The sequence below is a fragment of the Anser anser genome (assembly GCF_964211835.1).
Source record: "Anser anser genome assembly, chromosome: 3".
Lineage (NCBI taxonomy): Eukaryota > Metazoa > Chordata > Aves > Anseriformes > Anatidae > Anser > Anser anser.
Window position 1 is genome coordinate 53,383,528 of NC_139722.1, and position 23,081 is coordinate 53,406,608.

Below are 23,081 nucleotides of genomic sequence, written 5' to 3' on the forward strand. Positions count from 1 at the left end.
CTTTCATAAAATTTCAGCTGCAAAAATACATGAAACCAAAAGGCTAAACTCTTAGAAGAAAAATAAATAACGTGTGATAGGAGTAACTAGTAATTGCCTATTTCTGGTAGCCAACTAAATGGCACTTAGGCCTTGTGCTCATTGATATTAGAACAATTAATTCAACTGTATGTCGCATAAACAAAGGGAGTTTGTACCAGTCAGTAGAGATTTTCTTCTGTGAAAGCTACCATAATAGTAATAACTGCCTTTCAGTGGAAAGGAAAAAAATTGGAAAAGTCACGTCTGCAACTCATGTCAAACTGTTTTCAGTGATTTTTTATTTTTTTTTGATGCTGAGTTGTTTGAGATGGTATTCTTTCTGCTACTCAACAGTTTGAAGCAGCTTGGGCTTTGACAAACATAGCTTCTGGAACTTTTCTACACACCAAAGTCGTAATTGAAACCGGAGCTGTTCCAATTTTTATTAAGTTGCTTAGTTCAGAACATGAGGATGTCCAGGAGCAGGTAACTGTTTCCTTTCAGTGTTTTATAGCTATAAAATTCATTCATGAATCTTTTTTTTGTCTGGTTAAAGAGGTCTTGAGTCCCATTTGACTATTGATCTGGCTCCAGAAAGATAGGAATTCACCTTCAGTGTATTTTTTCCCTCATGCTATTTTTTTCCTGTTTCTTTCAAGTCCCTTTGAACCTGTTTTTTATTTTACATTACCGAATACTTTGAAAAGCATCTCACTTCTCTCATGCTATTTATAGGCTGAGAGGATCTAAAACACCGAAATACAAAAAAATGTAGTAGAAAACAATGCTTGTGGATTTTTTGTTTCCATGCAGCTTAATTTCTTATATCCTTCTGCCTTATTGTTTTACAGTCTTTGTTAATCTTTTCTTTTTGCTTCTTTGTTTGTTTGTTTTTCTTTATTGTTGTGTTTAAGAGAGGCTGCAATTTACAGGCTTTTACTTAGTGTGGATTTGGAATGTTTGAAAATTTGAGAAAGTTAACGATTTAACTTTTTTTATTCCTTAAACATTGTGTGCAGCTTTGAGCCAGTTTTAGTACATCAGTGAATGCATAGTGAGCAAATGTAACTATTGAAAAGGGTTTATATATGTTTTTTATTGAAAAGCATCTAAATCAGTGTACTTTCATAATGGAAGACTTTTTCTTGAAAGTATAACTTCAAATGTAGATAACTTACGTTTTTTGTGAACTTACATGAAGTCATATATAAATCAGTAGTCTTCTGAAATGTTATAGGCTGATTGATTAATACTGCTGACTTTTATGATTCCATAGCATTTGCTCTAAAAAATACTTAGATTATGTGTAAATGATGATTTGCAAGCGTGTATAAACTCACTTGGATGCTTTACTTTTTAAGGCAGTATGGGCTCTTGGTAACATTGCTGGTGATAATGCAGAATGCAGAGACTTTGTTTTAAACTGTGGGATATTACCACCCCTCTTGGAGTAAGTATTTTAAGGTGTTACTGATATGGGTAATGGTAAACTTAAACCTTATTTGAAAAGACTATAATTTTTTTTGCTAACTTGAGAATATTTCTCTTTTTGTTTTACTTCTATGAGCCTAACGTTTTGGATTATCTGAGCTTCATGTATATTTTTAATTCATCCATGGCTAGAAGCTTTCAAATATCTGCAAAAAGAGAATAGTTTTACATCGTGGGTATGAAGTTTCTCTGACGTGTGGAACTCTGATTCAGTGTTCTGGATATATAGACTGGGAGAGAGGTGGTTTAAGTCATACTTATATTTGAGCGATTCCATCTGGCTGTGCAGTAGGCTGTCCTCCCTGGCTTCCCTACTCTTGTCCAGTAGCTCCAAGCTCCAGTCTTGCTGTCCATTTGGCTGTTGAGATGAGCTGGGTGGACTAGTTGTTATATGAGCTGTGTTCAATCAGAAGATTTCACTAGGAATATTGTTCCAGCATTTACTGTGCACTTATAACAGGATGTAAAGGAGCTTCATCACAGGGAAAAAAACCTTACCCAACACAAACACTGTTCAATTTATTCTTGCTTGAAATAGTAAACTGTTGTAAAACATTTGTAAAATAGCTTAAAATAATGTAATTATCTTCCTCAAGGACATAAGGGTTTAAAGATTTCAGACAATTTGGTATGTTTCTGAAAATGAACCTGATTTCTCAGGTATTGAATCTTTCACAGTCTATTCAGCAAAAACAGTAAAACATTAGTTTTTTAGATGATCTTTTAAGTTCTAATATTTTATGGACCCTTTTTAAAATTATTAATTTCATCTTCTGAATGAAAACATCAAAGTTAACTTGAAGGTGTATTGTGTTTCCAGATTCCCTCTCTGAAAAGATTAAACGATTTACCATATGAGCAGTGCTTTGCTTTATATGCATATATACTTGATTTAGGAATGAGGTGTCCATGCAAAATATTCAGTCCCTTCTAAGAGAATACTTGTACCATGTGAGCTATGAAGAGAAACAAATTGAAACTAGTACCCAATAATAGGATTTTTTTTTCCTGTTATGAGGCATTGTTGGTAATAATAGAAGAGAAAAAGACATAACTTTTTCAATGAAAAACGACTTTTTATTTATTTTTTAATTAATATTATTGCATCTCTTTGACAGACTGTTAACAAATTCAAATCGTCTTACAACAACTAGAAATGCGGTCTGGGCTCTCTCAAATCTCTGTAGAGGAAAGAATCCACCTCCAGACTTCAGTAAGGTATAATGAAGTACTCATTTCAAGAAATCAGAAAAATGAATGTTTACACTTGTAATATTTTGTTAGACACAATCTTTGGTCTGGAGATAGACTTGATTTTATCTCTTTAATGTGATCACACAGTCTTGTCCGTCTCTTGTATCTGCACGTAATCATCTACTTTGACACCTGCACCTGACTAAGTAAAATCTCAGGATTTTAAGTAGTTTTTAAAAGCCTGAGATTTTACTTAGTCAGATGCAGGTAGTTATTCACTGGTATGAAATGATGGACAAGCAATACAGTGAGGACCAAACCCCTTTGAGCTGTGTTTTCTCCAGATCTTTTTAGAGGATGTGAGTTATAATTGAAGCTTTTTTTTTTATTAATTTTATGGTTGTTTAATAAGATGTGAGTTCATGCTGCAGAAATAAAGTTTTTCTTGTAGTCGGCAGAGCAGAAAATTGAATTAATTCAGACTACTATGATAGAGGTCATTTGCCGATATGCTCTCCCCTTCACTTCTACCTCTCTCCAGTTAGAAAGACAGTAATGTAAAGATTAGTAGGGGCATTAGCTTCTTATTTTGAGTATGAAATTAACTTCTGGTAATGTTAATGACAATAAAAGATGGAATCGAACATTGGATATTATGGTAGATTAGGCCAATATTAAATAGTCATTAAAGGTAATTTGGAGAGAACGTGTTGAAACTTAGGGAATAGTGATTACTGTCATTGCTACTTAAAAATTCTTGGAGAGAGGTTAACAAGAAGGCAGATTTCTGATGTCAGTTAATCACCTCACTATTGCTCTTTTTATATTGCAATTTATATTGCACTATTGCAATTTTTATATCTGAAAGTAGTGTTTTGTTCCAATAGCAAAAAAGCAAGGTTTCTTGCTGCTTAAACCATTTTAATGTTGTTGGAAAAAAGATACCCTGTAGGTAGCAGCTAGTAAGAATAACTTCAATAGCACCAGCTGGACATATAAAGGAGGCTGAATTGTATAACCAAGGCAAGATAAAGAATTAAATTCTTCAAAGAATGTGAGATTCCTCATCTGCACAGCTGAAACGTGTCAGGTTTCAGCTGGTAGTAAGATGGTCTGGTTTAGTTCACTCCATATGTTTGTGTGGAGGACATGAGGGTCAGAGCTAACAGTTGAAATGAGGTTAGCCATAGCTTGTTTGATTTATTCCAGTGAATGTTGATTTTACTCTGAGATTCTTTATGTTAAAACAGCTGTAAACTGGTTATTACAAATAACCTCTGGTACTTCTATATCAAAAAGCATTGTTACTGTGAATTTCTATTCTACAAGTGATTTTAAAAAGGATCAGTAATTCCTGGTCATCTAGTTACATGTGAAAGCAGATAGGTTTTATTTTAAGCTGTGCAATTACGTAAATACCTAATGTAGTATCTATGTAAGTAAGTAGTCTCTTAATAAAAACTTAGCCAATCCACCAATTTGAATTGGTTATCTCGTTTAATCAGGATATGTTTCACCTAGGTCCTAGTCTATTAATGAACTCGTGCTTTAGCAGTAAATAGTTTTGCACAGTTATTCCTTTTCAGAATGTTCTCTGAAAGATGAAAAATATAAAACACTGAATTTTGCAACATTTTTCTTTAACCTAGGTTGCTCCTTGCTTAAATGTTTTATCAAGACTGTTGTTTAGCAGTGACCCGGATGTATTAGCAGATGCTTGCTGGGCCCTCTCTTACCTTTCAGATGGACCCAATGATAAAATCCAAGCTGTTATTGATTCTGGAGTGTGTCGAAGATTGGTAGAGTTGCTGATGTAAGTCCCCTCTTCACCATTAACTGTCCTATAGTGCTGTTAATATTAAGGAATTCAAACTGAGTTTTGTTTTTTCACCTCAAGTTTGAATTTATTTCATGAGGCATAATGAGCTTGATTTCAGTCTGACACCTTTTCACTTGCTTGCTAGGTTGCTTGACTCCTGGAAATTTTGTCAGAAATTGAAAAATGAAAAATGCTTTCTCTAAAGTAGTCCTTTATATTTCTGAAAAAAAATAATTCTCCCACATAATTTCATTTATGTGGAAGAACAGAAAGGTGACAACTAAAGATGAAGCTTGAATTGTAATTAAATTTCTCAGCTCAAGTATTTTAATGTTATATTTTGTTTCCTTACCTTTCTAGGAGATGTAGTTGAAAGAGTTGTTGAACTCAAAAAGTCCAGAGGCAGACTTGTGCTGCTTTTGAACTGTTCCAGTATGTTTGTTTTATGGTTCATTATTTTCCTAGAAAGGGAGACTAAGTTCCTGTGTTCACATGGGGACTATGGAGTAGGTCAGAGATGGTAGTTCCCAACACTGACAGTTTAGCACAGTTCTCTGTGAAAAGCTCATTTCTACAGCTGTCAGGAGAGGGTGAGATTGCTTTCTCTTGTGTAGATGCTTTAGGACAACTGAAAAGGTTTCCTTCCCCCACACACCATATACTTGTGTGTGGGACTGGGGGCTTCAGATACTGGCTTCTAGGGTTATTGACTTATAAAAGGGGAAAGTTCTCTTACAAAAGAGGGCTGCTAAGTTTTAGTATACACCTTCCGTGGATGATGCAGGTTCCACTATTGTATTCAATAATATTTAAGCTGGGTGAAGTGAGTCTGGTGGGCAGATAGATTACTCTGTTATGTCGTTCCATAGAGATGCCCTTTCTTTGAATCAGCATTTGGTTTATATTTCTTAAACTTGGTTAAATAGGATGAAATAATGCTGTTTTCTCCATAACTAAAAATTTAGTACCTGAAGTAAATGTTCGTTCACTGAAAATCCAAAATTGTACTGCAGCACTTGGTAATACCAAGCAATATTTCTCTCCAGGCATAATGATTACAAGGTGGTATCCCCTGCATTAAGAGCAGTTGGAAATATTGTTACTGGAGATGATATCCAAACACAGGTAAGACTAGTTCATTAAAGAAAAATGAGTCGGCAGGAAGAAAAATGGTTAAAAATCTTTGTATAAATTATTTTTTAAAAAGTTTGCAATAAAATACACACCTAATACAGCTATTTGTGTGCATCAGTGAAGGAAGCTCTGTCCAAATCTATGCTGTTAATTTGGCAGTCAGTTTGGACTGGTATTTTAATCATTAAATTACTGCAAGAATGAACATTTTGTTACAGCGCTGTGTGTAGTAGATTACTTCATTCCTGTATGCAACATTGAATGCTGATTTCCGTTAATAAGGAAAGTAACTTTTTTCCCTTAGTTGGGATTCAATTCTCTATTCTAATTCCCTTTTTCAAGTATTCAAATGCAAAGTTCTCATTTTTTGTAAGCAATACTCGTACTTGATTTGTCCATGAATTTGTATGTATGATATATGATATCTATTTATATGATAGACCAACTGATGCAAGTTGTCATAAAGGTTTATTTTTTAATCTTAAAAAATGGAATTGAGTTTGAAGCTATGCATGAAAATTACAAAGGTTCTGTTTTGAAGAAAATTGTGCTTAAAAAGGCTTATAGTACTGGAGTAGGGAGGAAATAATGAAATCAGTTAATTACATAATTTACTGTAAGCAATTTGGGAGTAGATTTCACTAAGGACTTAAATAGAAAATATCTGTTGCTTTAAAAACAAGTGAGCGAACAACTGAACAAATTAGATTTACAGTTCTCAGTGGTGTAAAAATTCATACTCTAGTCTTAAGCTCTTATTGTAGCCTTCCTGTCTTTATTCTTCTGGTGTTAACTTAGTTGAGGGCAGATTCTTTCAAGATATCTAAAGAATTGGATTGTCTATTCAAACACTACAGTATGTATTGAGCATTTTAATTTGCATGATGTTATCTTTCATATTTCTTAGTAGTGTAAATGTGTTGCAAAATACGCTTCTTTCGAAGTTACCCGTAAGTTGATCTTTTTATATGTGCATATACATATATATACATACAAAACAATTTTCAATTCTCAAATTGTTTTAGGTGATTCTAAACTGCTCTGCGTTACCCTGTCTCTTGCACTTGCTTAGTAGTCCCAAGGAATCTATTCGGAAAGAAGCGTGCTGGACTGTTTCTAATATTACTGCAGGAAATAGAGCTCAGATTCAGGTATAGCTTGTATATTAGTAATTTGGGTGGGTTTGTTTTCATTTTACCAGTTCACTTAATTTTCTTTCACAAGGAGAAATGAATAGATAACACATTGACTATATTATTTGTTTTAATCCTAATTGTCTATAATTTTGTGTAACTTTTAAATGTTTTCTTTTTAATTTTGAATTAAAGTTACAGGCAACTTCACAAAATAATCCTTTGAAAACAGCTGTCATGATTTATACTAGATAAACTAATTAATTTCTCTCAAAGGGATGTGGTTGATGCTTATAAAGCAAACGAATGGATACTTAACATATTGTGTTAGACTTGCTATCAACAGTTGCTATTTTTCCCTGTGAGTGCATCATCTAATGGTGTATTCTCTTTAATTTTGTTGTGCATCGTAATCTACCTGTTATTAAAGTAATAAGCAATTTTTCTTTTAAAAAAATTGAAACATTTCACTGGACTAGTTTGTACAAAAGGACAATTCTACCAATTCCACCGATTTGGAAATGTTGAGCATTTGTCTAAAATTGGACGATGTCATCAGTACTGAATTACCTGTGGTTAACTATGAAATCCTGACTGTTTCTCCAGGTGTCTGGAATTTTCTGGAAAAAAAGGTTCTGTTTGACAAAAACGAGAAATCAGAATTGGACTACATTTCAGTATGATTTTTTTTAATCTCCTTGAATTAGAGATGAAAATGTTAGTTCTTGATGTCAGTTAAAATGCTATACAGTCTCCGGTTACAGAAGTGGTCTTTTCTATGGAGATGACAAACCTGAATAAAATGGCCAAAGTGAACTTTTGCTGAGATCAAGTGAGGCTTGATCTCCAATTCAAAAACTCAGATTTAGAGCTTATGTCACATGATTTTTCAACAGGTCTGTCCAGTAAAAAGGTCATCAACTGTTCGACAAAGAGAAAACAAATTGCAATGTTAGAATAGTTAGAATTTCGGTTTAGCATTTCTAGTTAGCGTGGCGCCTTCTAACAAAACAATGTTTCCTTTGCTATGAAGAGGCATTACTGACTTCTGTAGTGAGGGTATTAATCTTGCCCTGTGTATAATCAATCTTTATTAATTATTATTAAACATCCTCATTTCATCTCTTAGGCTGTTATAGATGCAAATATTTTTCCAATATTGATTGAAATTCTTCAGAAAGCTGAATTTCGCACCAGAAAAGAAGCAGCATGGGCCATAACTAATGCAACATCAGGAGGAACCCCTGAACAGATTAGGTAAGATTGTGTACGTTGCTGTATTTTTCTGCCTAAGTACCTTTTCTGAGGCATTTTTTTCTGCAATTGAATCCTAAAAAACAAGAGCAAGAAAAACCTGGAAACAACTAATTTCTTGAAGCTCTGTGTACATTGACAATCACCTAGAAGCTCAGAAAGATAAGTAGAGTATATGCAGTAGAATTGATCAATTGACTGAAGCTGTTTGAGTTCAGGAGTATTATGCCTAAAGCCTTCATGAAGTTATTTTCTAGAGTTTATATTATGCTGTCAGACACAATTTCAACAGTTAATGAACAATTTCAGTGTTTGGAAATGGAAAGCCTTGGGAGAGTTGTTTAGAAAACTTGTGCAGTTGGATTGCATCTCTCCATGGAGAAGCTTCAGCAATTTTAGTGGTTTCTTTGTGCACTCTAAAGTCACTGTCAAAGTTACTTTAAAGCAGATATCTAACTTTTTCCAAAATGGAGTTTAATTAAAATTCTACTGTCAGTGGCTATTTAAAAATACTACAAAGAGTGGATTTTTTCAATAACTAGAAGAAAATGCTCGGTAGTTTCTCAGAATACCATTAACATACTAACCGATTTGAATCAGTAGTTGATAAAACAGATTTTGAAATGACAATATAAAATATTAAAACTTAAAAGCCTGAAAGTCCAGTTAGGAATATGCATGTTAAATTTTTCTATTAGGATAAAGTAGAATATTAATTGTATTTCAGATTAAATTTTCATAAATTTTTGGTTTTAGTCTTTTTTTTTTGATAAAATGATAACCAATGTGTGTGATAGTGGCATATCAGAATAAAAGTACTGGTTTATCAGTCCTCCTTTCCCCACGTCCCCTAACACCTTCTGTTTTTCTGCTGTTCTAAAGATATTTGGTAGCACTAGGTTGTACCAAGCCTCTTTGTGACCTCCTGACTGTGATGGATTCAAAAATAGTACAGGTGGCTTTGAATGGACTTGAAAATATTCTGCGTCTTGGAGAGCAGGAGTCTAAGCAAAATGGAATGGGCATTAATCCTTATTGTGCCCTTATAGAGGAAGCATATGGTAAGAAATTACTTACTGTAAAACTGCACACCTAAATTTCTATATTTCGGGTTCTAAATCCCTTGTGAACCATTTTGAAATTTGTAGGTGAGTTTAATGTAATATTTCATTTTTTAAGCATAAGTGGACATTAAATGGTTAAAAAAAATAACAGCATGGTGGGAAAAGTGATTAAATGCAGAAAATGTTAAGATGTTTTTGTCTGCAGTCAGTTTCTGAAATGTACCTTGAGAGAAACGTTCTCAGAAATATTTAACAAACAGGTAGGTTTTCTAGTCTATTGGAACCATGGTTTGCAAAAACTATCACCCAATCCTAAAATATAGTTTAGTATATAATCCCGTCTGGTACAGTTACATTACCAGTAGGGATGCAAGATCAAAGTTTGTTTTACTTCTTCACAGAGTCAACAACTTTTTAGTATAGTAAATATCAGTAATAGCAAGAATCCACTTCGGATGATAAAATTAATAAGTTTCTGGTTATTTGTGAAAGTACCTTGTTCTGTTTTTTTTGTTGTTTTGTTGTGTTTTTTTTAAGACTTGTGGAATTAAACTGCATATTAAAAGCAGATTATCAAAACTAAAATTACGTTTGCAGAATTTCATGACTGGATACTGCTGATTTAACAAAATTTTTTAAAACTGGCTCATAATGAATCCAGCATTATTTATGGAGGCTTATCTTTTTGTAGTTTCTGACAAGAAAAGAATTGGCAGGTGTTTGTGTTTCAGTCAACTAGAACTGTTATTAGCTGATGCTATGTTACATCTGATACATCTAGATAGTACTAATTTTTCTGCAAAGTAGCCATTAAATCTGAATTCCCTGTTAAGGAGTTGTATTTCTAAAATCGTGCATACCTAGAGAACATACTTTTGCAATCTAATGTGTAAGAGGAGTAAGTATTGGAGAGTTTATAGGAATTTATTCTTGTCAAGATCTTGAGTCTGTTCAAAATTTCACCTACTGAATGTCTAGTTCCTTTTTTTTGTTTTTAGTTGAGTAGAGAACTGAAGCTGTAGAGTAGAGCAAGTTCAGTAGGGCAAACACCTGATGACATCACCCTTATTTCTTTGTCCTCTATCATCATTGGAAAGGTTTCTTACAAGCTCTTCCAAATCCAACATAAATGAAAACTGAGTTATCTTAAACAGCTAACAAGGAGTTCTGAGTGCTAACCTAACTCACCTCCAGGCACTTAACTCTGCCAGCAGAGCAGAGGTTATTCCCTCCAGCTTGCAAATGATAAGCCTTTGGAAAGGTAGCATCTTCAAATCATAGAACTAAATTTGAAAAAAAGTAACAGGCTGTGCCCAGAGACGCTCCATAACAGGAGACAGAATTTAGAGTTGTGGAAAACTGCAGGAGTAAAGAAAATAAATAGGGATTTTGGAAATTGCTACAGGAAGCAGTTGTATGTTATCCTGACTCCCTACTTTGCTTTCTTTGTACCTAAGGAATGTTTCTTTATAGATACAGTAGCTGCCTTCTCAGCTTAACTGCTACTCATTTAGTATAGTTTTAAAAACTATTTTGAACAGCAGAAGGTGCTGCAGAGAATTAAACCTAGAAATATATGGGTTAAGAAATTCAGTTACTTATCCATTAGGATCATTTGGCATGGAAGAAAAGGCATATTAGTTGTCAGAAAGAATGGAGAGAGAGGAAAAAAGCAATTGTGTGTGAAGATCATTGATTTTGAATGAATTCAGATGGTTTGGGGTTGCCTTCTTATTTTAATGTGAGGACCACCACTAAGTTTTCATACTTATATTAGCCTTTGAATTCATTATTCTTCTGAAGCAATTAGATTTTGAAAATGTTTTGTTTTGAATTTAGGACTTGATAAAATTGAATTTCTTCAGAGGCATGAAAACCAAGAAATCTACCAAAAGGCTTTTGAACTCATAGAGCATTACTTTGGTGTTGAAGAAGAGGATTCCAGTATTGCACCTCAGGTGGATGAAAGTCAACAGCAGTTTGTTTTCCAACAGCAGGAGGCTCCAATGGAGGGATTTCAGCTGTAAACTATTAAAGTGAAGAGAAGCATAAAATGTAAACACTTGTAGGTTTTTGTTTATTTGTTTTTTTTCTAGAGGTCTTTTCTTTATGGCCAAAGTTAGAGAAGTTGAGTATGTTTTGCAGAAATAGATGAGGAAAGCAGCTCATGCACTTTTATATATTGTTAGATACAACTGTTCTTTGTTTTGTATTTGTGTTTTTTTTCATTCTCGTATGTACAGAAAACAACTGTGAGTAATGTCTAAAGTAAAGCATTAAATGTGATTTAACAAGAACTGTTAAGCTAAGACTCGGTAGGATTTTAGGCAGTGGTTCTGAATTTTTCATGTAGTCTCAAACTGCATATCAGCAATACAGTTACTGACAGTTGCATTTTTGGCAGTAGGCTTGACTTGCCCAGTCTTTCAAATCTACCTCTTGTATTGAAGCAAAAACTTTGCTTCAGAACTAAGGCATGAAATAAAGATGAGCTTTTAAGAAGCTGAATTGGAATGTGAAAAATATTTATTTAAATTGTGAAACTTCATACATTATTTACTTTACAACACTGTTGGAATTTATTTATAAAATGTATTTAAAGACATAATAGATATATATATAATGCTAATTACACAATATAACAAACATATTCCAGAATCATTTGGGAAGAGGATTGTTTCAGAGGTTTCCAAATTGGAATCAGCAGAGAGCTTGCTTGTCATTTGATGCTTGCTCTGTAACTAAAGCTGCTAAATGGCGTTAGAAGTCAGCCACAAATACAGTACTTTGCTGTGAAAGCAGTTGCTGTAGTTACCGCAAGAATGCTGCAATTATGAATGACAGAGATGGTCATTTGCAAAGTTGGAAATACAAAGCAGATGGTTTACAGCAGTCTCCTGCCAAACACGACTTTAGGTTGAGAAATGTTACAATGTTTGCCTTTCTAGTAACAGTAGCTTCTGAAAAGTTGAGACAGTAGGTGTTACGTTTTTGACCAAATACTGCTACTGCCACTTGAATTGTTCTTTCAGTTAGCTAACTCGGTTTTCTTTTGGTAAGAATAGAAATACTGCAGTGAAGAATGAACAGAGAATCACACTCCAGCTGAATGAAAACTTGTTGTACTGTAAATAGCATTAGGTATGTGGACACCAAAACTAACTAGAAGTTACTGTATTCTAAATATTTAGGCTCTACAATACACAGTGTTTGCTGTTTAAACACTAAAAGAAACAAAATTCTAATATCCACATCAACGGTTTTGAATACAGAAAAATGTATGCTGTGCTTGGACTTGCATATAGTGTTTCTGGAATATTAGTAGTATGTCTCATTTGAAGAAATGAATTCTTTGGGTTAACTAAAGTATGTTTCTTTACCTGTAATTAATGTATTAACATCGAACTCCTGGGTTAAGTGAAATCTTTGGCATATGGCAGCATTTCATACTTCATAAAAAGCTGCAATTTAAACACCAAATTACTTATCCCATGGCACTGTGCTTGTCACTAATCAGTATCTTAATGCACTGAAAAATACAGGTTCAAGGTGGTATCACCATACCATTTTATATTTAGAATTTTTGTATGTGCAAGTTAAAATTCTAAGATGTTTCACTTTGATGTTACAGCAATATATACTATATTGTATTTGAATGTGGGACTTGAAGTGGATTTTTTAAGATTAATGGTCAGTTTTGACTAAGATGTAACTGGCAGGAAAGAAACCTCTTTTTGAAGTCTTTTTACTGGAATTTAGAGGTGTAAGAAGAGTGTATATAAGGAGTGCTGTTACTTTACGAACTCTGGATAATGAGATATTTTAGCAAATGACACTTTAAACCTAGATTTGTACAGCATACAACAATTTTGAGTAGTGTAATAATACTGAGTACAGCTGCCAAATTTTCAGATGTTAGGTGATTGTATTTGTGCCCTTTTTACTCTTAGAGTTTTAGGATTTCATATACTGACCTTCCTTCCCCCCATTGGTTCAAAGTACAGGGTAGTGATCATGGAAGTCTACCAGGATTACTAGTAAGTGCTAAATTCCAATGTTCTTCTAGTGTTTAAAAAAATTATTCAGGTAACAGGGTATTCCATTGTGTCTAACAAACTTGTTTTGATAATGTTACATAACCAGCTGTGCCTGCTTTTATTTGGAGGACCCTGTAAACATTACATTTATAAGCCCCTCTAACTTAAACCAAATCTGAACTATAAAGATCTTGATTAAAAGACTTGAAAATTTAAGGAGGGGATATATAAAGTATTATATTTGTTTTGAAAGAATGTCTTCAGTCTTGTGGATATATTAATCTGTGAACAGTTAGTGACTGCACTTTATGCATTTAGAAAAATATATTTCATGCCTCTGATATATTTAAGTGTAATAGTTTAAAAGGGAACTAAAATTGATGGACTTTGGCTAATAAAACCATAAATTAAACTCAACACTTGCTTTACCCTGAAGTTAAATATATATATATCATTAGTTATTCCTTAAACTATAAAATACAAGATGGCCTTTCCTGTTTTATCATTGGATTTATTTCATGTTTTGTTTAAAAGCACATTAATTAACAGTATAAAGCCAGAGATGATGTCTTACGGACAGCTCTGGTGTAGTCATTTGCACGTAGGGGTGTGAACGTGGTGATGTTGCCTAAGCAGATGAAAACACAGGAGGCAGGGGAGTATTTTGGCATTTTATGATGTACTGAAGTGCCCCATTATTTACGAAGTCTGTTTCAAAATCCAGGGTTTTGGTTTGGGGGGTCTTGGTATTAAAAGGGTACCACTTGTTCTGCTTAAATGTGAATACCAGCTAGCTAATCTATGCAACTATGCAAAGCATAAGATTTTTTTTTCAGTTCCCTACTCTTGATACACTGAATCATATCTAATTTCTTCATCATTGCACTTTTGTCTGAGGACTGGTTCATACAGCTTTTTAATTTTCTAGTATTTGCTTTAAACACTGTTGCTAGCAGCAATCAGAAAAGTAATAATGTTGGCACAAAAATAAGTTAGCTGTAGAACAAGTTTGCAACTGGAAAATATTTATTGTCGGGTCTGTCTTTTTAAAAAAAAGATGCACTATTGTCTTTATGATTATTCCTCAGTTGGTTTAAAGTTATGAAATTTTACAACTGAGGATTTTTGTAATAGGTCTACCAATTGATATGTAAAGCTTAACTTTGACCTCAAGAGTTCACTGAAATTTCAAATGAGATATTTCAGTTACTTACAGCACAAGGTCTTCATATAATGTGTAGAAACCAAAATACCTGTATTAACTTCAGATAGTAATAGTGCATCTTTAAATTCAGGCCAAAGGCCCATTACTGTAACAAAACACATATGAGTAGTATGCAATATTATGGAATGTTAAATCTCCAAATACCATACAGAAAACAATAAAACCTATTTTGCAGAAGCTTATTGTATTTATTTAGTGTTTTAATTAATGCGGCTTCTTAAACTAGAAAACACAAATGCCATTTTGAATACAACACTGAGTCAAATGAATTCAAAATGGCTGTTTTCTGCACTGTAAAGCTATGTACTACCACCAGACAAAACTTTTTGGTTAGATATTTACAAAACATATTTAAACATATACTTGTATGAGTCACAGCCCTGTCTTCACATGCAGAACTGACCACTTGGGGGAATTCTCATGAATTTTGTAAGGACTTGAGAAATCGTGGAATTACCAGTCTGTTTCCCTTGCCCTCACTTGCCCAAACCTCCCGTCAGTATATAAAATCTGAAATATTCTGGCTGATGAATTTGTTATGTACTTAGAATTGCATGCCTCAGTTTTACAATGTCAGTACTTTCATAGAAGGGCTTGGATTGGAAGGGACCTCAGAGGTCATCTAGTTCCCATCCCCTTTCCATGGGCAGGGATGCCACCCACTACGTCAGGTTGCCCAGGGCCTCATCCAACGTGGCCTTGAACACCTCCAGGGATGGGGCATCCACAGCTTCTCTGGGCAACCTGCTCCAGTGCCTCACCATGCTCTGAAGAATTTCCTCCTAGTCTCTGATCTAAATCTCCCCTATTTTAGTTTAAATCCATTCCCCCTCATCCTATCATTAGCCAACTGAGCAAAGAGTTATTCCCCATCTTTTGTAAGTCCCTTTCAAGTACTGAAAGGTTGCAATAAGATCCCCACAAAGCCTTCTCTTCTGTAGGCTGGACAGCCCCAGCTCTCAGCCTTTCTATGTAGAAGAGAACTGCTTGGTCTTTGCTGTATTTAACCTTTCACTCAAAAATACAACTAATCTTTCAGTAAGGAACTTTAATCTGTGTAACAGAGCTCAAAATCAAGCCTGAAAGAAGGGTTTTAGGGCAGATAGTGAGATAGTGGAAACTTGGCAAGCCCCTTACCTTCCATTCTCAGGAAACTACCTCATCTCCTTTGAAATTAATTACTGGTTTTAATCATATGCAACAAGTATGTACAGTGTCTTTTATAAAGACCTCAATTTCTTTCTGTGATCTTGTAACTACTATTGTTAGCTCCAGTGTGTGCAATGCTGTAGTTGCCCATTTATTGGTGAAATCCCTAACCGTTCTTGGTGACAGTTAACTTTGCTCCTTCAAGAACATTTGGCACCTCACGTAAAGTTACTTCGTCTTTGACTCTGCTGCTAGCGCAGCCTCTTTCCGCCACTTGGCCTTCTTTGCCAAATTCCAGCTTGTTAAGGACTCATGACGTGCAGCAGCCTGCAGAAGGAAAACACCTCCTGAAGAGTAATGTTATGAATAACATCACACAGGGAAAGCTATCAAATCTCAGGAAACACCACCCACTTACTGCTTTATTTCCAGGGTAACAGGAACGTTATCCGAGACTATGGCAGCTGTAAGTTGCTGCTCTTTGAATTTTCTCCATTAACTTCTCACTGAATTACATCATTTCTAAATATGCTACATGTTAGCTAGCTAGCCATATACTCACCTTTTTTGCTGAAGCAATCACTGCAAAACAGGCAACAATGGAAAGGCCAATCATGATGTAACAAGCTTTAACTCGAGCTTTGTTCCTTGCCCTGTCTAGCATCTCTGGCCTGCAATTAAAGTTTTTGAATTGAATCATTAAAAAAAAAAAATGAAGCATCACTCAAGACATCATGAACATCACCACTGCAGAGTAAAAAATAGCTTGTAAAGCAAGCGTCTTTAGATTGCTATAGTGTTTAGTTTTTTGTTTTGTGCCACCCAAGAGCTTTGTATTTTGTGACCCTAATCAATTTCCAATGGAAAAACAACATTTAATGCATTTAGGAACATTTTCAGCTGGAAAAAAATAATAATAAAGGTTTATTAGTGTAGTAAATATTTGCACTTAAATACTTGGGCTAATAGTACCAGAAATCCTACCTTAAGATCTATATAAATATAGTGAAATGTGAGGGGGTGTGGGGGAGTATCTATTTTAATCTGATAGAAGAATATATGTGGCGCTAACAAAAAATGATGAAAGCAAGTTCCTTGATTATCCAAAATAATCTTTATAAATGCATTGCTGTCATACCTAACCTGTTGAGATGTCATCCTGTACACTGTAGGTTAGGGACTTTACGTACTTAGATATGTGATTACAGCAGAGTCTGTGTTGCTCCGATCTAGAATTTTTAGTGAGTTCTTTAAAAAAGCCACTGCTTTATTGTTTAAAGTCGGCAGCTGATTAAATTTAAAATTAATAAAGATTAATTTTCCTCGTCATCAAAGGCAAAAGTAGTGAAATCTGCCCTTGCTTTTGGCTGTAGTTGCTGTAAGAGAGGCATTCTGCAGCCCAGCAAGCTCAGCTGGTGCAGCTCCCATTCGCATGGTTTTCGGTTCCGAGAAGTAGGCTGCGTGCTGCTGAGCAGCAGGAGTGCAGGACATCTCCATATCACTACAGTCCTCACAAGACTTTCAGCTAAGCCATCTCCTGAGCCAGGCGTTGTATTTGGGAGTCCTGTTTTTAGGATGTTCCATTATAATACTGGCTGTGCACTATTTTCATATTTTCTTAAATTGACTTTATATATGCATATATCCATTACTTCTCTCAAAGGCTTAATGGAATGGTGGAGGGCAAGTCATGAGCAGCTATGCCACACTACCCCCATGTCCAACAACACACACACACACATTATGCATGGCAGGTTTCTTGTTGATAACTAACAGTACCTGCGGTTTTAAGTCACCGCTTTCGTGGTGTACAGTGGAAAACACAACCTCTTTAAAACAAACCGCACTACAGATCAGTGCATAAAACCATTAATCTAGAATCCATTTGTAAGAACAAAAGCAAAACTGTAAATGTTATTAGTCTGGCTTATTAACTAATCATATTTCATAGTACACTAATTGAAAATCTTCTGAAGCAGATTTTCACTTTCTCCTTGCTTTCTGCCTCTGCTTTAAGGAAAGCAGACCTTATTATTGTCTCTAATTGCACATTAGGGCCTGTGTTACTCAACCCTTCATCAAGACTTTGGTCAAACCTGTGAAGTCCTAACAGCTCTTTGCTGTTGTTTTAAACATTTTGACCAAGGGCTGCAGATTTGAGCCTTAGTACTAAATATCTTCAGCTGATAGATTTTGTTCACAGGTAACAGTACCTTGCAATTCTTTATTGACTGTTAAAGCAGTGATACTGTTCAGCTTCAATGTCATAAAATTAGCTTCTTTTAGAATATTATGATGATTTCTAAAAAGATGTTGCTTGTGCAGAAAACAGAAAGTGGTGAGGCCAGAAGCAAGTGATTTGTTTGCATGTGTGTGGATCAGCAGAGGCACGTGCCTTTAAAAACACCTCTCCATGATTTCAATTGTACAACCACTCAAAGCTTTTATAGCTGCCTGAACCTTTCCCTAAGGGGAGACTGTTGGATAAACACAGAGCAAAAGATGTGGGACCCTCTAGAAAGCTGCTGCCCAGCTTGGGAAACAGCAGCATTGCTGTCGGGATCAAACAGTAAGAGGAACAGCTAGAGGATGCACTTGCTGCTCTGCACGGCTCTGTATGCTGCTTGTGCTGAACCTACCACCCTAGGCAGGGACATACTGTGATGACAAAAAGCTGTGTCCCAGAGAGAAACACCATTGTACCTACCACAGCCTAAGAAAAAGGCAGTGGCTGGCATCGCAGGGGTTTCATACCTTCCCTTGGGGAACAGTAACTTCCACCAAGATGAGGTAAGAAGCAGGTCAACGCAAGGCGAAGACTACATCAAGTACTTGGTTTTCCTTGGATTTGCCTTGGGGAGAAAGGGATGTTTTTCTCATAACCTCTGTATCTATTTTTTTTCCTCAAATTCTTCTTCAAGCTATAATAAATTCTGATTTGGTTGATGTAATAATCATTCTGGGACTGTCAGCTCCCTTAGAGCTGTTTATGGGAGCTATAAACAGAACATAGTTTACTAATAACTTCCTTCTCTGGTTACACATTAGGGATAAACAAAATAAACAAGATGTTTTATACACACACACACACACATTGTCTACATAAACATACACGTGCACACACACACACACACACACATATATGACCAAGGCTATCTACCCACGATCCAATTCTTAATCATAGGCTATGAGATCTCCAATAAGGGATGCTTTTTCTTTCTAACCTATAACCTGCACAGGAAACTCTTCTGCCCTCTAATTTGTTTCAAAGTTTTCGGTGTTGAAGCTACCGGCTGGTTCAAACCCCTCAGAAAAGCTTCGGCTCAGGCACACCCCACCTCTTTCCCTTCGGCTCAGCAGGACCGTGCCGGCACACTTACGGGATCCTTGGAGGAATCTCTTCTTCCGTCTTGAAGCGGCCGGTCCAGAGGAGGATTTTTCTGTCGAACTTGGAGGGTTTGTAACTCGCAACCACCTTGTGAGCCTGCTCAGCTTGGAGAAGAGAAACAAACAGCCCATGGCACCGAGCGAGCCTGTCACGGGTGGGAAGGGAACCCCCTCTTCCAGCCCGTACCGGTCGCTGGGGGAATCAGGCTGGGGGACTCAGACCCCAGCGGGCGTCTCTGGGGCTCTCCGTCGCCCTTCCACCTCACCTCTGGGCACCCGGGCCGGGAGGCGAACAGAGGCGAAGCCCCGAGCTGCCTCGCCCCCCACCGTCCCCATCCCGCCTGGGAGCCCCGGGCTGACCCCGGCCCCCCGCGGCAGCCCTGCCCTTACCGCGGCCGGCTCCGGGTCCCCGGGCGGGCCCCCCTCCGGTGGCAGCCGCCGCTCCCCGCGTGGCGGCCGGGCGGGTCGGCGGGGCCGGCAGCAGCCGCCCGGGGCGGAGGCACGGCGGGAGCATGGCCGGGCCTGGCTCCGCACGGCGGGCACGGACACGGACGCGGACACCGCCACGGCCCAGGCCCCGCCTTGAGGGGCCGCCGGGGAAGCCGTCCCCCGAGGGGGGCCGCGGGCAGCCCGCTGACAGGGGCGGCCCCTCGCGCCTCGAAGCCGGCCCCGAGAAGCCGCCTCTCGCCTCGCCTCGCCAGCTCCCGCCCGGCGCTGCTCTGGAAGCGTCGAGATGAAAAGCACGCGAAAAGGGAGCCCCGGGGCAGCCGGCTTCGGGCCTCGGCGCAGGGCGGGCCCGGGTCCCTCAACACCGACCTGCGCCCATCACCACCTCGAGGTGGTCCCGTCACTGCCCCCGGTCCCAGGGGTCCCAGGGGTCCCAGACCCCACACGACACGCTCTAATGCTTATTTCAGTGGGAAAAGGGGGTTTTGTTCCTGCGTTGTGTGCGTTTGGGGGTTTGGTTATGTATGTATTTGCTTTTGAGTCCTGGTCAGAGTTAACCTTTATTTCAAATAAAAACCAAAAATATCATACAGGAAAATAAACAAGCAAACAACCCCAACAAATATTGAAAGAAAGACAAAAAGTCGTAAAGAATAAGTACTTAGTAAGCAGCCTGTGCCGGTGCGATACAGGTGAGGTAACGCAGTGTCTCAAGGGAAGTGTTTCAAACAGCAAATCCTTTTACCTCGGTCAGCCCACGCCAGCACCCCTGTAGCTTCACAGTGATTATTGGAGCAATAAACAACATAACCCCCTGAGGGTTTCGTAGCAGAATGGAGGAGCCCCGTCCACCCGGCATGCATCAACTGGTGGCAGCCACCAAAGCCCCGTGCTCAGCATGAAGGCACGAGTCTGAAGCCTTGCATCGTTGGTAAGGCAGAACTTTGTTCCCTGTTTTCAGCAACGGAGCCTGAGGTAGACAGCTCTTTCTGAAAACAAGTTGTTGAGTAGAGAAAATCACAATCTTTTTTATCAGAATGGGTTCTAGCATCCTTGACCTTAATTAAAAATAATAATAATAAATAAAAAAAAAGCTTTGAACAATATTTCATATGGAAAAATATTCAAGAAAAGTTTTTTTTTATTCAGTAAATAGTCCTGTATTGATGTTTTCTTGCTCACACATAGTTTGCATTCTGAAAACATCAAAATAACAAAATGTCCTTATTATTGGAAAACCATAAGGTAAGCCATTCCAATAGCTCATAACAAATAGAAAAAAAAATCCTCCCACATTTTATTTCAGAATTGAATTTCTTCCTGCAAATGAGACATTATAGATACAGAAAAACCCATTTATCTGAGCCCTGTATAAAAGCCACACTCTTTCTCTTGTCTGTTAAAAAATACTGATGATGAAGAACAAGTACGTCTCTGCACACACACGCAGCAGCTCTGCCTTGTTTCAGAATGTCCTGGGGGAGACGAAGAAGCACCAAAAGAAACAACCTGGAGGATAATACTAGGGTATTGTAGTCTGCCGGTAGCCCTTCTTCCAGCTCAAACAGACAGACATAGTGTCAGGTAGAGTTCCTTGCCCCTGGAGACCCAGCTGGGAAGGATGGGAAGAGCCAGAGTGCCTGGGGTGGGTCTTTTCAGCTCCACACTCTGTGAGCAGCATCCCAGTTCCTGCTCTAGTAATAGTCACTAGTCTCAGTCACTAGTAATGCTGGCAACCTCTGCTGTCGGAGTCACTGCTGTTCCAGCTGCAGCTGGCACAAGTGTGGGGAGGAAGCCCGGAGCTCAGGTAAGCAGTTCCCAGCTGTCACCAAAGAACGTGAGAGCAGAGAATGGTGCCAAAGATGAGGGACACCTGTGCAGGGGATCACCTGCTGACATCTTCAGGGAATTGTGCCCTGGAGGAGAGGGCTTGAAGAACCTGGTGACCTTCACAGTCTTCATTCTCTCTAAAGATGTTTCACAGTTTTTGGTATTGGCTTTAGAGGGCATTCAGTATTATTACAAGGAATGACATAAAACCATAAATGATTGAATAGAGCAGCCTCCCACAGACCTCAACAAATAGCATTTCTATGCTTGACTTCTCTGGACAGCATTGTGTATGGGGACCATGTGTCGTCTCTATCACTTTCAGAGACGAAAAATATGAAGATAGACATTTTAGCACTCTGACGTTTTGTGTTGGATTCTTTTCAAAGTAAGAAAGCAGAGCATCCCCTGAGCCAGAAAGAAGAGCCAACCTCTTCAGCCTACGCAGTCCGACCAACACAGACATTTAAAAACATACACAACACAGCTTGGTATCTCTCTCTGCCTCTCCCCCTTCTCTCTTTTTCCTGCCAAGGTTAGCTAGCAAATCTGTTACATCCTCTCATCTAGGTCTGGTTGATTGTGCTTTACAAAGAAGATGTGAGTATCTGGAGAGGCAGACGTAGCACACAGAAGTCATTAACAGAGGGGACTTTGTGGCACTACTGAAGTGGAGAAGTTTCTATGCAGTGGAGAGCTTCCTAGGAGGAGGAGGCATGGGATGTATTTAAAACTAGATCAGAAAGAAGAACAACTTTTTTTTTTTTAATTTTTCCTTTCTTGTCTGTTCTTTTATGGTCTTCCCTTGGAATTATGACCTATGTGATGCCTTTCCGTAAAGATCGCCTGTATAGACACCTTCATAGCGCTGTCATAGTTCCTCCAAGGCACTTTCCTCTCTGTCCTGCAGGGGGAATCGCCCTCCCATGCTTGGCTGCCAACCTGAAGGACACTTGTAAGCAGCTCACTGAGATCTGGGTGGAAGCACTGCACAGGTAGGTGTGTTGCTGCAGTTCAAGGCCAACCCAAAGTTCATAGGGAGAGGTAAGGAAATTAAGTAAGCAAGCTCAATTTTAAATAACAACATGGCTTTAATCATCCCCGTGTTCGAGACATGATATGCTCACCACTTTCGAGAACAATAAATACAGGTACAACATTCTAGCCATATTAGCTTTTCTAACCAGCTTAGCACTGAAAGTCATTGTGTGATGTAAGCTTTGTTTTCCTCTTTGAGGGAGAGACATTTTGCTGCACCGGCAGCCAAACTGTAGGAATTTTAACCTTAATCATACATAGCTTCATATACCAAACAGTACTCATAACAACTGATGCATAAACAGCATTTATCATATAAATGTATGTGCATAAACCTTCATTCTTCTAATCAGCTACAGAAATTACATAACTGCTAAAATTTATATGTAAATTGCACCCTTGCCATTTAAATTACTTTAAAATGTCTTCACAGATGCATATAAAGTACATGCCGACATCAACGTAATTTCATTACCTGTGTCCATTCCTGAAATGTAATCTATAGATATTTTTAACAGAATCCTGGTAGCAAAAGATATCATATAGATATGGGCTGCAACATATAAACAGAAATGATAGAAAAATAGATATATTTTAGAAAACAATAACGTATTATGTCCGTGTAACACCAAGTCTACTGAACTTCATTTTGGCTTGCCAGAGTGTCCAATTATTCCTGATCTAACCAGATGTTAGACAAAACTGAAGAAGTTAACATTCTTTCACAGTAACATGCATAGAAGTTAAAACTGAAAACCATGATTTCTCTGGTCCAGACTAGGGGCTTTATGAACACAGACAAGCACTCTGCCCAGTCCCAGACTGGCAGCACTGCTCTGCTGTTTAGTGTTTGAAGAA

General features: G+C 37.6%; 2 protein-coding genes across 2 annotated transcripts in view; one reads left to right on the forward strand and one right to left on the reverse strand.

Moving 5' to 3' along the window:
• KPNA5 (karyopherin subunit alpha 5) overlaps positions 1 to 14,549 on the forward strand; it is a 20,686-nt gene extending 6,137 nt beyond the window's left edge. Inside the window, exons 6-14 of the mRNA XM_083828987.1 lie at positions 376 to 507; positions 1,383 to 1,471; positions 2,631 to 2,730; positions 4,356 to 4,519; positions 5,572 to 5,650; positions 6,685 to 6,810; positions 7,922 to 8,049; positions 8,929 to 9,107; positions 10,950 to 14,549. Of these exons, the coding sequence (XP_083685113.1) occupies positions 376 to 507; positions 1,383 to 1,471; positions 2,631 to 2,730; positions 4,356 to 4,519; positions 5,572 to 5,650; positions 6,685 to 6,810; positions 7,922 to 8,049; positions 8,929 to 9,107; positions 10,950 to 11,137 (1,185 nt within the window). The 3' untranslated portion in view covers positions 11,138 to 14,549. The remainder of the gene's footprint in view (positions 1 to 375; positions 508 to 1,382; positions 1,472 to 2,630; positions 2,731 to 4,355; positions 4,520 to 5,571; positions 5,651 to 6,684; positions 6,811 to 7,921; positions 8,050 to 8,928; positions 9,108 to 10,949) is intronic.
• Positions 11,619 to 20,148, reverse strand: FAM162B (family with sequence similarity 162 member B). The gene is made up of 4 exons (XM_083828988.1): positions 19,299 to 20,148; positions 18,902 to 19,013; positions 16,084 to 16,192; positions 11,619 to 15,848 (listed from the first exon to the last, which is right to left on the reverse strand). Exons 1-4 carry the CDS (start codon positions 19,420 to 19,422, stop codon positions 15,750 to 15,752), a joined length of 444 nt encoding a protein of 147 aa, XP_083685114.1. The 5' UTR covers positions 19,423 to 20,148; the 3' UTR covers positions 11,619 to 15,749.
• Between the last annotated feature and the right edge of the window lie 2,933 nt (positions 20,149 to 23,081).

What these genes read in the sequence shown, in the direction of transcription:
- FAM162B (XM_083828988.1), bottom strand. Translation starts at nt 19,422, where the DNA reads ATGCTCCCGCCGTGCCTCCGCCCCGGGCGGCTGCTGCCGGCCCCGCCG. An exon ending in GAGATTCCTCCAAGGATCCC is followed by an intron (nt 16,193 to 18,901) that starts GTAAGTGTGCCG and finishes CTTTAATTGCAG; the next exon opens with GCCAGAGATGCTAGACAGGG. An exon ending in TGATTGCTTCAGCAAAAAAG is followed by an intron (nt 15,849 to 16,083) that starts GTGAGTATATGG and finishes TTCCTTCTGCAG; the next exon opens with GCTGCTGCACGTCATGAGTC.